General features: G+C 45.4%; 1 protein-coding gene across 1 annotated transcript in view; it reads left to right on the top strand.

Moving 5' to 3' along the window:
* Nucleotides 1–17,904, top strand: part of SND1 (staphylococcal nuclease and tudor domain containing 1) — a 420,683-nt gene that overhangs the window by 220,869 nt on the left and 181,910 nt on the right. Inside the window, exon 13 of the mRNA XM_005679432.3 lies at nucleotides 2,233–2,343. Coding sequence (XP_005679489.3) covers nucleotides 2,233–2,343 — 111 coding nt within the window. The remainder of the gene's footprint in view (nucleotides 1–2,232; nucleotides 2,344–17,904) is intronic.

The following is a 17,904-nucleotide window of genomic DNA, read 5'->3' as shown; positions in this document are numbered from 1 at the left end:
TCATATCTGTCATTGTTTCCTGTGTTTTTACCTTCCGTGCCTCTGAGCACTAACATTGCAGCCGTTCTCCAGGAAAAGTCTGTGTTTAGGGAAAAGAAGCTAAGAAAACATGGATTGCACTGAAGCTTTGGAGAGAAGGGACTGGAGGTGATGGGCAGGTCATGGACTTTAGAATCTGAGGCCCTAACTGGTTTGCAGATATTTGCTGGCAGGATCTAGAGGGTGAGAAGCCCGCAGGAGAGGAAAGGGTTGTGTCCTTGGTTCTGCTGGACACGCAGGAACTCAGTTCAATACTGTGAATTGATTGGAGCAGCATTAGCCAGGATGGATCATTAAACATTTGCACTGTTTTGCTTTGTATTCTCCAGCTTTTCATATAGAAGCTTATTTGTGTGGATTTTTCCCTCGTCTGCTCTGTCATTCCAGCTTTCTGTTCCAGACCCCACATATCGACTGTAAAATGTCAATGCTTTGTTATTCCAAACGCAGTACCAAACATGTCTTTGTTGTTCTGGCATTTCCAATCACTAAGCCCTCACAACCTGTTGCAGGTGGGCGTGTCCCAGCCGTCCCTCTGGCCTCTTGGTGGGCAGAGCCTCTTTCCTGCCCTCTTGGGTCTTGGGTGAGACCCTTAGTTAAATTCTCCCCATCTACAGCTGCTAACTTGGGGCTGCTGGCATTCTCCACCCTGCCAAACCTAGCTCAGTGATGACAGCGTTTGCCAGCACGCTTATGTGGTGACTCAGGAGACAGGGTGGCCAGCAAAGCAGCCTCTTTGTGGGAGTGGATTTTGAGAAGTGCTAATTCCGTGGCAGTTTGGAGATATTAATATCGTGCTGGCAGTAGATAAACAGGCAGCAGAGGGGCACATAATGAGAAGAGAATCAGCCACAGCATCTTTTCCTTCTTTATCTCCCTGCACATATTCCCCCCTCTTTTTTTCTTTTTTCTTTTTTTCTTTTAAAGTAAATCCCTGGGCCTCGATGAAGAGAACCCTTAAGTGGCTTGAGCATGCCCATAGACTGGTTTAGCCCAGCTCACGGCATCCCCATAGGCTGGGAGTCTGAGAGCACCAGAGTGCTGAGAGTTAACTGCCTTCCCCAGCAACACTAAATCATAGCATATGGTACAGTAGCCTATTCCTTACCATCCCTCCTCCCTAAAGGGCAGCTCACCAGATGGTCTGAGTGGGTCCTTTGGTGTACTTATGACAGACACAAAGAAAGACGTAACTGCCGCTCTCCCCCAGTGATACCGTGCCTCTTGTCTTGCAGTTACTTGCTACAGGTTAACTTTTGAAAATCTGTTTCTGCAGTTTCACTTTTGCCCATCGAAGTTCCCTTTTCCGGTTGAGGAGGAACTAGGCGAAAACGCTTCATTAGCTGTCCGAGCATCATTTCCAGTGTACTCTTCTGAGTAGATGAAAGTCGCTTACAGTGGCCCCGCTATCTTATTCTAGTGAAGAGACTGTGCAGCACGTTGAAGTTTTTTTTTTTTTTTTAAAAGCAGGGTTCTAATCTGAATATTCTGTGGTCCTAAAAGGACTGTAGGGAGTATTGCTTCAAAACTGGTCATCTGAGATTTTCTACTTTTTTACTTTGTTCCCTCGCTCATGCCATTTTTAATGAAGATGTTTCATCCTACCCCAGCACCACCCCTCTGCCACCCCACAATTCTCTTAACCTCACCTCACCCAGGCCTGCTTGGAGTCAGCGGAGAGTCAGTGTCCAGGGTTCTAATGAGAAAAGACACACTCTTGAGTGTTCCATGAAACCAGCGTTGCTAAGTTTGCCAAACTGGAGCACAGTATTTTCTAGTTCCAGTATAGGCTAGAAAAGAGATTTGGGGAAATTTAGGTCATGCTTTTATGTGCTTTGTTTTTTATCTGTGTGCCTGGTATTTTAGAGCAGACTTTTCTTGAGGGTAGTGACTTGTTTATACCATTCTGTAAATAGCCCTGCCTAATGTGGGCTTTTTACAGATATTTTCTGCCAGGTTTTATGTACGGATTGATACAGCATCTGACTGTACTAACCAGAAAAAAAATGCTGAGCCAGGGGACTTGGTTAGTCCCCCTTTTTGTTTGGATTTCCAGCTTAGCAACTCAGTGGTCTTGAACTCCCTCCCTCTGCCGGGATGCCTTAAGACCTCCAGGTGCTAACTGTTGTTATTGCTGTTGACTGAGCCCCATATGCACCTTGAGTGCTCACTGACCTGTCTTTTCTGTTTCAGAAACATTGCCGAGGCCCTTGTCAGCAAAGGTCTAGCCACGGTGATCAGATACCGGCAGGATGACGATCAGCGGTCCTCTCACTATGATGAACTGCTCGCTGCCGAGGCCAGGTGAGATGCCTAATTATTAAAGTGAATGCCTTGGGTCCCGCAGCTTCACTTTATTCTTTCCCACTCCCCTGCCTGCCCCTGAGCAGAATGTGATGGAAAGCAACGTTCTGAGAAAGCCCATATTCTTTTATGATTGTAGCTTTTCCTCTTCAAGATAAAAGGGGCCTCACTTCATACTTGCAATCTAACCCAGGTTAAGCACGCTGGGGCCTCTGTTTTTTAAAATTTGCAAAATTAAGGCATATATGAGACATAATCTTCCCAGAAGATGTTGTAAAATGAACAGATGTGTAAATACTATGTGGAATATTTTTATCTCCACCATCCTTTCCTTCCCAGGAACAAACCGTGGAGCCCTGCTTACTGTGCAGGACGTTTGCCTCGGGTTCATCCCTCCAGGGGCCTCTGCTCCCCAGCCCCTCCCACTTGCCACCTCTAGACCTTTCATCATGTACAAAGGAAATGAAAACATTTATTAGGGAATGAGTTTGGGTGTCACACTTCTGACAGCTGGCAGGAGAGCGTTTGTGAGAAGCCCCGTGACATTTTCCTTTTGTCCTCCATCCCTGTGGCTGATTGCCCCAAGGACACGCATGCTGCTCAGCAGTATTTCTTAGCAGGGACCTTTCTCGGGGCTCTTTCTCGTGGGGCCTTCCGTCACCAGACGGGACTGGGAGCAGAATAATTCCTCTAGCCTTCCCTGGAAACAGCAACAGCTCAGTGACCATTGCTGGATCCCTGCTCGGATCCAGAGCTCAGCAGACTGCTGCACTCTACCAAGATATACCCATTGTTTCAGAGCGGCTTCAGATACTTGTCTCATGCAGACACTTCCCTGTGACCTAGGAGTTTGTCCAGAAGTTTGTTAGTTGCCAGCCTGTGCTCCACGGTTCACGGAGGAATGAGTTTGAGCCCGTGTTATCTGTGACTCAGATTTCGTCCCTGACATCACTTCTCTTGCTCTTTGGCCCAGAACATTGACCTGATAGGAGACAGTTACCTCTCAACACCATGTCACATCCTGATGGATAGGGCATCTGTAGGATGTCACACGACGTCAGCCAGGAGAACAGCCTGTCGCATTGCTATGGCTTTTTGGATTCTTTTCTTGTGGGATTTTCCCTGGAGGACCTGCCTAAGACTTCATTCTTAAGCACAAAGTTTGGTGTCTTTGGTTGTTGAATGTCTAGTGTAAAATAATCCCACATGGATTTCCCTGGTGGTCCAGTAGCTGTGACTCTGCTCCAGTGCAGGGGGCCCCACGTTCAATCCCTGGTCAGGGGAACTAGATCCCACATGCTATAACTAAGACCCAGCGCAACCAAATAAACGCATTAAAATATTAAAACATAATAATACAATGTGTAGCCCATAACTGATGTTTCTCTTTAATCTTCCCTCACATCTTAGGCTTCTCTCCCTGCCTGTACTATCATTAAGCCGATGGGTTGAAAGGACCCATAGCGGGAAAAGCAGCTCCACACTTCAAGTACTTTTGATGATCTCGCTATTCTAGGAAATGGGCAATGATTAGACTGTTCTTTATGTGGGACTCGGGGGTGGGTTCTTGCTGGGCACGCTCAGTTGGTCTGACGGTATCCGAAGAAGCAGTCTTGCCTTGCCAGCTTAGCGGGAGCCCTTAGCCATTCCATGGGATCTTGAGTCCCATTTTCCGCTCTGCCTTCTCTCCGCCACTAGTGAATGTTTAACTCTGACAGGCAGGTGAGCATGAAAATAATTTGCCTAGCTGCTCCGGAAAGTGAGGCCACAGCAAGCTCTTATTATGCTGTCGGAAGTAGCTGTGTTGTGCTCTAATGTTTAATGAGTATGCAGAGTTGGTGAAATCTTTTAGGTTTTAAGAAGAAAACAGTCCGGTTCTCATTTTGAGCTGATGGAATGTAACAAGATGCTTGCCTGTTAAAGCAATGAGCTGCCTAGAGATGATTGTGTTGAGCCACCGATTTCAGACTGATGGTGGAAAAACTGGCTTTGGGGCCACGGCCCTGTGGCAGGTTGACTAAACAGAGAGCTATCAAGTGATACCCCTGGCCGGTGAGGCACCACCATGAGGCAGTACATACCTCACGACGCGCTAGAAGTGGCCCGTGTGACCTGCAAGTGAGCCCTCCTCGGGAGCAGTGCTGTCCACGAGCCCCAGGAAGGTGGCCCCACACCATCTTCTAGATGCCAGCCCCCTAGAGAAAGACAGGAACGCCTGCCAGATAGGAATGGTGGCGCCTCTTTCCTGAACGCTGCTTTATCTTAAGTTGCCCTCATCCGCACTCCAGCCCCTAGGAGACATTCCCTCTGTCACCTCAGCACTTCCGTGTTCATGTCATGTTGACATGTCAGAGTGCTTTGTGCTTGCTGCCTCTGCCCCTTACCCTGCCCTTCTCATGAATGTGATCTGAGTTCACATTCTGAGTTCACCTATCTATCTAATTCCCCTGGATAGATAAGCTGTATTTTTTTTTCCCCCTACAGTTTTTGGCCTGGTAATTTTATGTCCCTGTCCATGTGGTTCCTCCACCTCCCAGCTGAGTGTCCTCTGCAGATTTCATTAGTAAGTTGTTTGCTCCGTTCCTTGGCCCTGAGTAGAACCCCTAAACAAGAATGGCTTTGCTGTGGACTCCCAGTCTTTCACTGCCTGGACTGTCACTTAACTGTCTTTTGTTTATCATCCTGCAGTCCCTTTTTAATCTTCAGTGATTGTGTACTGAACCACACCAATTTGAATTAATTTCCCAAGTTAAATTTCTGGAGGTACTGTATCTAATGCTTTAGCGAAGGGTGAATGAATAACATCTGCTGTGTTCAGGGCAAGTCACTCATCTTGGAACTCTTTGAATGAGTAATAAGTGGGTGAAGGTAACATGGCAAGGCCAGCAGTCATCTTGAGTCACCCAAGGATGGTGATTCCAAGAGACTTCTCTGTCCCTGAGCCCCAGATCCCCATTTTCTTCTCTCATTGTCACTAGTGGTCTTGGCCATGGTGCCCAATGCTCTCTTAGCTTCCCGGAGCGCTTCTCAGCCATTAATCCTTTTAGAGAAACATTGTAAGCTTTGGGGAAAGGGCAGCCTGTTAACTTGGCTGTTAACTCTTTGGGTCAGCACAGCTGCCTGCATAGGAACTGATGAGCCCTGCCGCCCCTGCTTCTTCTGTGAGGGGCTATGATCTGCCGACCTTTCTCAGATCCTCTGATGGGAGCTCAGGGAATGACTCATCAGGCGCACGTCGGGAGAGCGGGTGAGACAGAAGAGGAAGAAGAATGCCAATTTGCAGCTCCCTATGCTTTCAAGCATATCCACCTGCCTGCCAGAAACGAGCTCACCGTACCCTCCACAGCTCTGTTCTGTGTGCGCCTGACCCTTTGCCGTGCCTTCATTCAAATGGCGCTTTGCTTTTGGGAAACCCTCAACACGCCTCAAACACAGGACGCATCTTGAGAAAGCCACATTTTTTTTTTGTTTAAAGGACAAATGAACCCCTCGTTCCCGGCAGGCGGCCTTCCTTTCTAGTTCACTTGTCTATCATTGGCTGCCTCTTCCCTCCTTACCTTGTGTCCCGGCAAGATAAGGGTTTGGCACTTTTCTGTGTATTTTGGGGCCTTGCTTCTCTCGTGGGCTCCACTGAAAAGCCCCTGGTTGTGTCCCAGCCTTGAGAGCTGCAGTGTGTGTCCTCAACATTTTTAGTAAAAAGAACTTGGGTACAGCTGACCCGCACGCTGATGACTCTCCTGAACTTGGTGCCCTCTGTCAGGGACATCACATGGTCTCCTTGGCAACTGTGCCGTTCCTTTCTGCATCATTCTAATTTTCCACTCCCATACTGACTTCCCAACGCGTCTCATTCTTGTCTGACTTCAGTATTTCTTGGCCAGTGGGCTGGCTGCTTTGTCTGTCTTGACAAAGTATTCTAAGCTGAAGGCAGGGCTCTGACTCCTGTTGGGAGTCACATATCCTTCCTAGGTATTTCCAAGATACTGGGTCATTCATTATAGGGACCCTTCGTATTTATAAGGTATTACACAGTCTCTCAAATTCTGTGTGTTTGATATAATACGTGTTGTTTGATTTTAAACAGTACAGAATGTGAGTTCCCCTAGCGTTCTACAGGCCTTCCTGGTGGACTTTTGTCAAACTCATTATGGACACTAAAGATAAGCTGGTAACGTGTGGAGTCAAAGCCTGGCTGTGTGCCCTGTTTTCCTTGGACATCCCAACCTGTAGGATATCATCTGTCTGCATTCTCCTAAAGCTACTTTATATTAAAATGTAATATTTGAAGGTTTCCTGGAAACTTACTCTGTGGTTCATTGCAGGACAACACAGAAGTTGGTTCAGAAGTTGGGGCTTTATTCCTTTAAGGCACCTTTTAATTCTAAGATTTTATGATTTCAAGATAGGCTGTATAGATTCAGAAAAGAAATTGATGCCCCAACTTGACAGTGGGAAAGCAATTGTGTTGAACAACCTAGTGTCTGAGCAGATTTAAATGAATTTAGATTCATTCTGGACATACATAATGAGGTTAGGGTTATCTCGGGAGAAGAGAAGAGGGCAGGCTCTTATCTTTTCCTATTCTCTTCCTTGCCAGCACACTGCAGATTAAGGAAACTGGGGCCTGTCCTCCCTCTTGGTGAAGCAAGCATGAGCCTGCCCTGTCTCAGCGCTGTGTGGACTCCTTGTCCTCCCCAGCCCTGCAGGGAGTCCTGTTTCTGATTGCAACTTTGCTTTTCTTTAAAAACAAAAACAACTAGTGTTCCTGCCTTGCCAACTTTGGCATCTCTAGTCTCTCAGCCCTATAAATACCAGTCAGGGAAGGACAGAGGATGAGATGGTTGGATGGCATCACCGATTCAGTGGCCATCAGTTTGAGCAAATTCCGAGAGATAGTGAAGGACATGGAAGCCTGGTGGGCTGCAGTCCATGGGGTCGCAAAGAGTCAGACACATCTTAGCGACTGGACAGTAACACCATTAAAATCCTATCAACTCTCTCTCGCTTTTACCCAGCGTGGTTGACAGCACCCTCCTTATTGTGGAGTTCTCCCAGCTTGAACCTCCAGGAAATCTGTGTTGGCATTTCCATCACAGACTTTGATTAGAAGGCTATAAACTTAACTCTTTCCTAGGCAAACACCTGTAGTCATTATTAAGAGAGAATCTGTTTGAATTAAAGATCTCTCTTGGTGATACAGTTACTGAGTCTGCAGTGGGCTTACTGACTTCCGGGTAGCAGTGCTCTTGGGACAGTGAATTGTAAATGTATTTTGCATTTCTGTTGAAGTACTTCCAATACCACTGGGAGAGAAATGTGCTTGAGCTCCCGCTCCTGATTCAGCCAGAGCAGCTCCACTTTTTCCCCCTTGATTTATAGAGGTATTTTCCCACAAAATTTTAATAGGTGGAGGAAAAAAATGCCTTGTGCTTAGACAAACACAAAATGTTTCGATAAGGTATTTCCTATCTGTGCCTTCAATTTAACTGGCATTTTCAATGCTGGTTATGAATGAAATGTGAAGAATTACTCACCAGCACTTTTTTGCTTTCTATTGCTTTAATTGGAAGAGGTCAGCATTGCTGGCTTGACACAGTTTTGACTTGTGAAATGCCTTGGTATGAAGCAGATTTCATCTTCCTACCAATCCAGTGAGAAAACTGGTGTTGAGGTTGAATCTGTTTTTTGAAAATTTGAAACTAATGTATCCTATCCCAGTGTATAGACTGCATGAGTTAACCAGTTCTCCAAACAAAATAAATTATTCCTCTAGTGGGTGCAGTTGTTCAGGCTGGTTTTCTCTCGCACATGACGGGTTTGCATTCATTCCCTTTCTTGGCCATTTTCGTGAGTGTATCCTGGGTCCTAGGCACAGGGGATAATGGTGGTGAAGAAAAAAGATACCAGACTGAAGCTTTACAAAGCGTGTAGTCTCGGAGGGACATGCGTTGAATAATTGAATAGGACCTCTGGGTGTTGCTGTTTTTCCTATTCTCATTTTCCTACCTGTTTTCTTAGCCCCTCCTCTTTTTTCCCTTGCATCATTAACACTGCCCTCCTTCCATCTTTTTTATTCCTTTTCTCATTTCTATTAAAATTTCCCATGAGGACACCTTCCTGAAACTCATCTCTTCCATCCAACCTCTGTTCTGCTCAGTCGTTTAATGGTACAGCTTTAAATAAACCAAGATTTCACACTTTCAATCTAATGACCTAACCAAGTGAACATTCTCTTTGGATAAAACTAGATCCTACCAAATACTGCTGAAAACCAGAGCTTTGATTTGAAGTTTTTCTCTTCCTTTCCTGTAGCACCAGAGTGCAGATGGGTTTTTGTAGCCCAGAGTCGTAAAAAGCTGGAGTTGGGTAAATTGTCTGCTGCCCTCTTCACCTGGCTGTGTTACAGGATGCTGGTACAGATTGGACGCCAGCTCGAGAAGGAGATTGGTCTTTCTCTTAAGTAACTGCTTCTTTTTCTCCCGTAACCCCAAACGTGCACACCCCACCAGATTTGGGGCTTGCCTGTAGGTGGCACAGCCAGAGGTTGCTAATGAGATTCAGCACGCGTCAGTGTTGGGGGGTTTCACTGTGGGGGAGCAGGGCACATCAGCTCCTGCAAGTGGATGTGGTAACAGGAAAATGCATTACAAGAGCGGGTGTGGGGAAGTGATTTGACGATACAGCTGAATGTGGGGAAATTTAGCTTTTCCCTTTCTTCAGAAGAGATGATGCACTCAACATCCAAATAGCAGTAATCAATCTGCATTTAAGGCAGCACAAATGGCCACTTCTGGAGAGCTGTATAATATCTCCATTTCCAAATAATTTTCTCTTTCAGGATATTAAGAGGATCTGTTCACTCTTCATCCTATCTCGCCTCCCTACTCCCAGTTCCAACCTATACGACTCAAGCTGTGACATTCATCTCAAAGATTAGTGTGAGGGGTTTGGGGTAAAGTCAGAACCCACAAGCTTTAGCTCCTGTGTGTACACAAGGTATGGGCAGTCAAGTCATGAACTCATAGGAAGAAGTCCTCGTTGCCCAGTCTTTTCTGTAATTGTTAATGTGCACTGGTTATATTCTTGCAGAGGAAGTTGTTCTTGACTAACATCTTTAATTAATTGGGTGTTCACTGCCCCTTCCCACCCAGCTGTGACCATTTATCTGCCCACAGCACCTCATCTGTTCTCCACCATTTCATTGTTCTTTTGGCTAAAAGGCTCTTGCTCCTCTCAGATAGCCCCTAAGTATCTGAGGTTTCAAAATAGTTCCAACATATTTCAAAATACATTTGAAGATTATCATACTGTGAGTATAATTTTAATCCCAAATAAATAAGTTGTAGCAATAAAGCGGTAACATTTGATCCTTGCCATTTTTGAATGTCTCCTAACTTGACTCCCTAAGCCACTGGTTCTCACAGTCTGGTCCTCAGACCAGCAACATCATTTTCACCTGGGAGCTTGTTAGAAATGTGAATTCTCAGGTCTTGCCGACATCTTCCCACCCTAAACCTATGGAAACAGAAACTGGAATTCAGCCCCAGCCATCTCTTTTCACATGTCCTTCAGGTAATTCTAACACACACTAAAATTTGAGAACCACTGTCCTAAACAATTCTTAACTCCTATTTTTTTTTTTTATGAAAAAAATCAAAATTGTGTCCTTTTTGCAGCACATTAATAATTTAGTAGTTGGAATTGTCACCATTAAGCAAAGGTGATAGAGACTGAGCCGGGGACGGGATCAGCTTTGGATCTCTCTGCACGCCTGCCCTAGTGGTGCTTCCCCGGCAGCCACACTTGTTTCTCAGCAAGCCCTTGACTAGCTCTGTATTCCCTTTGACTCCTCTTTCCCCCTCCTCGTGCTCTGCATTTGTGACTCTCTAACCAGATTCCTTCTGAGTAGCCTCTTCCAGCTCTCGGCTAATTTAATGTGAGGTCATCTTGAGAGCTGCTGTTCTCACGTGATCCGTGGTATCAGGGGGCAGAGTGGCTGGGGAGCTGAGTCTGTATTACAGACGCATCTCTCCAGAGGACTGGAGTTCAAATAATTAATCACTGATACATCAATGCCCAGAATTTTATAGCAGCTTGTGAGAGAGAAATTTCCTTCAGAGCTTTCTTTCTTTTGTAGATCTCTTTGCATCTAAGTTTCCCTGTAAATTCCCTCATGTGAATGTGATCTTCTACGCTGCCGCCCAGCTCCTCTCCCCTAGCTCTGGGCCCAGAAGTTGAGTAGGCTTACTTCCTATGCCTCTTGCTTCTGGGTCAAGTTCAGAGAGCCAGATCTCTAGTGGATGGCAGCGAATCTTTTCCAGCAGGTCCCTGTAAATGTACTCACATTGGAAAAACCATTTTCTCAGCAGTAAGTCTATTGCGTCTTTTGACTGAGTAAAAGGCATTACATTTTTCTCTGATGTGTTGTTTTTACAGTAACAAATAGCAGGTGCATTGGAGGAGAAAACAAAAACACATGGTCTGGTGGGGATGTGGATGAGCGAGTAAACAATTGTGAACATCGTGATAAGCATGAAGATCCCAGTGGGCGTATAGGATGCATGGGAACGAGCACCTAAATCGAAGGGTTTATCCACAGAGTCCACAAGCCAAGGCATGCTCTGTCCGGGTTGCCTGGGGAAAGGAGGTGCAAAACAGGAATGGTGCTTCACTGACCCATGACACAGCCGTCCCGGTTGTATGAATTTATTCTAAGAAATAATTAGTAAGATGCCTGACAGTTTAAGAGTTATTCCTTTGGCATTATTTATAGGGCTGGAAGTATTACACTGGAATACTACAGTCACAGAGATGCCCAGCAGTAGACAGTTGTTAAATTATTGGATGTGCATCCATGTTACAGGTTTATGTGCAGTGATTAGAAAATGATGTAATAAAACTAACAACACAAGGAAGTGTTCATTTAGTTACTGTTTCTGAGGGGGAAAAGAACAATTGCTAAACTTTGCCCACAATTTTCTTAAAGTGTGCAGGTGTGGTAAAGAATCTGCCTCCCAGTACAGGAGACACAGGAGAAGCAGGTCTGATCCCTGGGTGGGGAAGATCCCCGGGGAAGAGAATGGCAGCCCACTCCAGTATTCTTGCTGGAAAATTACATGGACAGGGGAGCCTGGTGGCCTTCAGTCCGTGGAGTCACAAAGAGTCGGACACAACTGAGCAACAGCGCACACACATACTTGTATGTGTATCAACACTTAAAAAATTATGTTAATGGTGCTTTTATCTTGAAATTGAATTATGAATTGTTCTTTCTTGTACTTTTTCTGGCCCTGTATTGCCTCTGTGATAAAGACATGAAAAAATTATAAAAACCAGTGTCATTGAGACAGTTTTCCATTGTCATTGCCTCTAATCTTCCCTTTCTGCAGCCTTGTCCCCTCAAGAAGACTTGAGACTGACACGGACCATTTCTACTGGGCACTGCTAGTCCTGTGGCCCTAACCTGGGACAGCATCGTCTGCTCATGTTTTCATGAATCTAATATTGCGCTGCCTGGTGGTTCTCTTCCACAGAGCTCAGTTTTCCCCTCTTAACCTGAGCGCAGCAGATCGCTTGTCACACCCGGCACAACAGAAATACATCTTCATTTCTTTTTACATTAGTTTTAGATGAGGTTGCCCAGAGTTCCTTGTTATTTGCTCTGCTGCCTCATAAGTCCTCCCGCCTCCCCTTGACCGTAGGACTCAATTTCCTCCTTTCCGAACTATGTACACTCCATCTTTTCTGTCTTATCAGTGATTCTGATTCCATTGACAACACAGTGGCATCATCTTAGCACACCCGCCCCACCATTGTGCACCTGTGCGTGCTCCGCATCTTACTTTCTGAGTGTCAGGACCTGGTTGCCTCCTCCAGGTGCCAAGAAACCAGTATAAAAAGCTGAAGAAAGTGTCGCTTGCTGCTGTGTTTCACTGCTGTGTTTGTTTCAGTTGAAACTCTGTATTCATCAATGTGAGCTAAAAATACCTTGCAAGATTCTTTAGAAGTTTAGCAAGTTAACTGGCTCTTTGTTCTGTTTTTCCTCCTTTTCTGTTTGAATTCTTTCCCTCTCTCCATAGTTACTTACTCTGGACTACCCAGTAGGTGCTTCTGATGGTCCTGCCACTTGGTCCTGTTTTATTGATCATGATAGCTGGGGCTTTGCTCCCATCACTGCCTTTCAGATGGCCAACTGCCTCCTCTAGCTCTCGGGGACCTAAGGAGGGGAACGTGAGGCTTCTGATCTTGATGCCCTTGTGCTTCTGCTCAGAGGACAGGCTTTCAACTCTTCTGTCTTGCCCCATTCCAAGTAGTGAAACCAAGATGCCTGCAACCTGGAGCATATATCTTACCACAAATCTGCACCTCCAGGAAAGCCAACAAGCTCACTCTTCTGTGCTCTATGCTCACTTTGGCATTATCCAGTCTCCAGTCTGAAATATCTTCACACTCTGTGTTAGTCAGTGGACATTTGTTTAGCTTTACCAGGTGCGCAATAAGTGAACTAGATGACCCTGAGTTTAAGACTATGTGAATATAGCTCTGTATTAAATACTGTAGCAAATATTAAGGCTAGAATTCAAGCCCTCAAAGGGCCCGTAGTCTAGCTATAGAAATAAAGTGAATGCATGATGCAGTTCAGAAATGCTGCATTGCAGTTTGTGACTGGCTGCTCCACTGAGTGATGCACAGACGTGTACCCATTCACATGTATAATTCTACCGCTTCAGAGTAGTTTGTAGATACTTCCAGTATTCAAACGGACCTCCACCTAGAACCCCTGATTTAGCAGTTTGTATGTGACAGCTGTTTTATGATTGATTAGGATGAGGTGGTGGCTACAGATAAGCTGTAATTCTCTTTTTTCTCTAGTGTGGATCTATGAATGATTTGCACGTAAGGGTCTGGAGAAAATGGACTCACTGGATTAGAAGGAGTAATGTGGAAATCGTGAGAAGACAAATGGGCCCATGAAAGCCAGGTTTCCCCTTGATGGCACAGGCTGGGGGTCTCTGTTATGGATATAAGCAAGGGAGCAAAGTGATGAACTGATTTTGTGAAGAAGTCATGGAGCAGTGGTGTGCGCTCTCAAAGGATTTAGTTAAAATAGTCCTGATGTTATCTTGGAATAAATTGATGTGGGCCTGGCCCAAGAGGGTTACAGCAGAGCCGAGTGAGCACAATTAGGAAGGAAGAAAGGCTTGGCTGTAGGCAAGGACACAGAGCAGAGTTAGGGGGCAGCTTGGTTTCCTGGTTAACAAGACAGTGTTGTTAAAGGGAAGTTGCCAGCCAGGGCCTCCTGGTCTTGCCGAGTCATTCCCCGTGCCTCTGCTGTCTGCTTTCCATCACTTTGCTTCCTTTAGATCCCTTTTATGGAAAAGTGGTTCTTTCTGTGAAACTGTTGGAGTTCCCATTCCCCAGAAAAATTCACATATATAATTCTCTGACTATTTCAGGTTGGTTCATAGGTACTCCCAGCATTCTCCCTGAAGTCACCAGGTAGAGAATTCCTGGGACTTCCAAGGTGGTCCAGTGGTTAAGACGCCATGCTTCCAATGTAGAGAGTTCTGGTTCATTACTTGGTCGGGGAACTTGATAAAATTCCACATGCCACACTGCATGGCCGAAAGATAAAAATAATTTTTTTTAAAAATCCCAAGAAGAGGGACTTCCCTGATGGTCCAGTAGCTGAGACTCCATGCCCCCAGTGCAGGGGGTTTGGGTTCTGTCCCTCAGCAGGGAACTAGATCCAGCATGCCACAACTAAGACCCCATGCAGCCAAATAAATAATTGAATTTTATGTTTTAAAAATTCCTCATGTGGCAACTATTTTATGATTGGGTTAAGGCTGGCTCTAACCATACATTCTTTGAACTTTTTTTGTAAACTTACAAAAATATTCAGAATACCGGTCTACCATTGTTGTATTGAATTTAAGGTCATGGCCTCTTTGCCACAAGATGAACTGATGATTCAGGATGTCAGTGGTGCTAAGGCTTGTGCCTTGGAGATGGAGGCTTTTCTGCAAAGGGCCCTAGAACCGAAGAGCAGACTGTTTCTTTGTACAGAGTGTTAGGTTCTAATCCTTTTATGCTAAGTAGCAGGCTAAGCTCCCTTTTAACAACACCCATGTCTGCCTTTGCAGAGTTGACGGTTTTATCTTCTAGTGGGAAAGCAGTAGCATCTCATACAGGAGAATTTCAAACTTGACAAGAAGAGTTTTCTGCTGATCTGAATGGGGTTCCTGTCCCACGCTATAGCTTCTAGAAGCTTCTAGAAGCAACCTAAAAAGCAGAGTTTTCATCCCTCTCCTTTACTGTTGCCTCTGTGTATGTGTGCAGACGTTACTCACTTTTCCCGGCCGGCAATGATTTCTGTCCATTATTGACACACTGGTCGTTGCCATCTTTGTGCTGTGGCTGCTTGGAGAAGAAAGCCTCCAACAGGCACAGGCTGCGTTCTGCCCCACTGCTTCCTTTCTCCCGGCCAGCCTGAGCTCCAGCCTGCCTTTGTGAGAAAGCAGCTATTAAGCAGACACAGCAGGCGAAGTTTAGAAGTCAGGAGTTTCATTCCTTGCCTAATGAAAAGGGATGTTGAGCCGTGGTTTCAGCCTGCAGGAAGCGTGGGGAGAGGAGTCGCCATTTGCTCGGTGGAGCGGGCATTGGTGGAAAGCAAACCCACTACCTTCTATACCCTCCCAGGTCTTAAAAGTCAGAGTGCCCCCAAACCTAGGCCACAGAGGCTGAATTATGTAAGATACAGGGATTGCCCCACCAAGAAGTCATGACAAGCCAGCAGAAGCAGGGTCTCGTTTTCATTTTCTGTATATACAGCTGTTAGTAGACAAGCATGTCATATATGCACTTTGCATCCTGGAAGAAAAAGGTACATAGTATATTCCTTTCAGAAACAGCACTGTGGTGAGCCTGCCGCTCTTGGTGTTTGATCCTTACTTCTTTGAGATAAGAGCAGGTATTACTGCACTGAGTTGTTCCCACAGATCCTCTCTCTCTAGAAGCCCTGTGTCAGACTGATGGAGGTTTTCTGGGGATGGCTCACCCAGGGCCCTTTCTGCAGCAGTGCGCAAACAAGGACCAAAGCAACCGCAGCACAGAGCAGGAGACCTGAGTCTCCCTGAGCGGGCATGAGACCGTTTAGCAACTTTGTCACTGAGCCCTCACGCTGAGCGGCCTGGGTCCGGTGTACCATTTACTCTCTAGAGGTTGTCCTGGATGGGGGGTGGGGGGCAGCGTTTGTAGTTAGTATCTACAGATAATAATAAAAAAAACTTTCACTTTTGTCTCTGTTTTGTTAAACTAACAACAACTATTTCTCAGCTCAAGTATGATCTGCTGTTGTTCAGTCTCTCAGTTGTGTCCGATTCTTTGCGACCCCATGGACTGTAGTCTGCCAGGCTCCTCTATCCATGGGATTTCCCAGGCAAGAACACTGGAATGGGTTGCCATTTCCTTCTCCAGAGGATCTTCCTGACCCGAGAGTTGGACCTGGGTCTCCTGCATTTCAGATAGCCACCTGGGAAGTACTTAAATATGATATTGCCTCCTGAGTGTAAATGAAATGTACAAAATGTGCCTGAAATCTTATCTGATTTAGCAATTGTATCTAAAGTATGAAAAGATGAAGTCTTTGAAGGTTTTTCCAAAATTAATGCCTGAATGCAACCAAGTATCTAATAATCTTTTTAGGAACAAGGTCCTAAACAAGGTCCTACTCATGTCCATCACATCAGTGATGCTGTCCAAACATATCATCCTCTGTCATCTCTTCTCCTCCCGCCTTCAGTCTTTCCCAGCATCAGGGTCTTTTCCAGTGAGTCGGTTCTTTGCATCAGGTGGCCAAAGTATTGGAGTTTCAGCTTCAGCATCAGTCCTTCCAATGAACACCCAGGACTGATTCCCTTTAGGATGGGCTGGTTGGATCTCCTTGCAGTCCAAGGGACTCTCAAGAGTCTTCTCCAACACCACAGTTCAAAAGCATCGATTCTTCAGTGCTCAGCTTTCTTCACAGTCCAACTCGCACATCCATGCAGGACTACTGGAAAAACAATAGCCTTGACTACACAGACCTTTGTTGGCAAAGTAATGTCTCTGCTTTTTAATATGCTGTCTAGGTTGGTCATAGCTTTTCTTCCAAGGAGCAAGCATCTTTTAATTTCATGGCTGCAGTCACCATCTGCAGTGATTTTGGAGCCCAAGAAAATAAAGTCTGTCACTATTTCCATTGTTTCCCCATCAATTTGCCATGAAGTGATGGGACCAGATGCCATGATCTTAGTTTTTTAAATGTTGAGTTTTAAGCCAATTTTTTCACTCTCCTCTTTTACTTTTATCAAGAGACTCTAGCTCCTCTTCGCTTTCTGCCATAAGGGTGGTGTCATGCGTATCTGAGGTTATTGATATTTCTCCCAGCAGTCTTTATTCCAGCTTGTGCTTCAGCCAGTCTGGCATTTTGCATGATGTACTCTGCATAGAAGTTGAATAAGCAGGGTGACAATATACAGCCTTGACGTGCTCCTTTCCAATTTGGAACCAGTACATTGTTCCATGTAAGGTTCTAACTGTTGCCTTTTAACCTGCATATAGGTTTCATAGGAGGCAGGTCAGGTGGTCTGGTATTCCCATCTCTTGAAGGATTTTCCACAGTTTGTTGTGATCCACATAGTCAAAGGCTTTAATGTAGACAAGGAAGCAGAAATAGATGTTTTTCTGGAATTCTCTTGCTTTTTCTATGATCCAGTGGATGGTGGCAATTTGATCTCTAGTTCCTCTGCCTTTTTAATATTAAGACTTAATTTTAAAGAATTCTGGTTTGTTTCAGATCTCATATGCGTACTGTTATCCATATTTTCTGTTTGAGGTATGATGGTTTTTCCCCTTGGAGTAGTATGTTTAACCTTGGTTAAGTCCTAAATTTCTGCTTATGTCATAAAGCTCCTTTGGGATCATAGAGAGAAAGAATTTTAGTTTACCACCCCTCTGCTTTTACAAAGAACCTGTTTTCTGACTTGCTGCCCAGGCCCTGTTCTTTTTTCCTTGTAGTATATGAGGTGCTCTCCAGCCCCTAGGAGAGGCCAGGCGTTCAGCAATGTTCTCACATGAACCATCTGTTTACTGGGTAGGTCCGTTTATTTTGGTTGTCCTGATTGTTAGAACAGGAGAAGGCTGTAGGCAGTTTGTGCCCCCACAGGACCTGCAGAAAGCTAAGCATGCCTCGCCCTGAAGGGAAGCAACTTACAATTGGGGTGACGGTGAGCTTGTCCTGCCTCACAGAAGGTTTGTTCCCAAGACTCCTCCTTCAAGTTTATGGTAGCAAAATGGGGAAAGCTTGTTGGTGGCAGGGGAGACTGTAGAAACAGAACACAGTCTGGATACACACAGGGCTTAGGAGCTCAAAGAGTTGGAGCTACTGTTAGTGTGGAGTTCCCAAGAGACCAGGGGCTAAACCTTGAGAATCAGCCCCCATCTGTGGTCATCATCAGATTCCCTGAATGATAAAGCACTGGTCTAAAATTAAATGGAGAAATTTTGACCCACTTGCAA

This window comes from Capra hircus, chromosome 4 (assembly GCF_001704415.2).
Source record: "Capra hircus breed San Clemente chromosome 4, ASM170441v1, whole genome shotgun sequence".
In the NCBI taxonomy this organism is placed as follows: domain Eukaryota; kingdom Metazoa; phylum Chordata; class Mammalia; order Artiodactyla; family Bovidae; genus Capra; species Capra hircus.
This window is presented reverse-complemented; position numbering and strand designations above follow the sequence as displayed.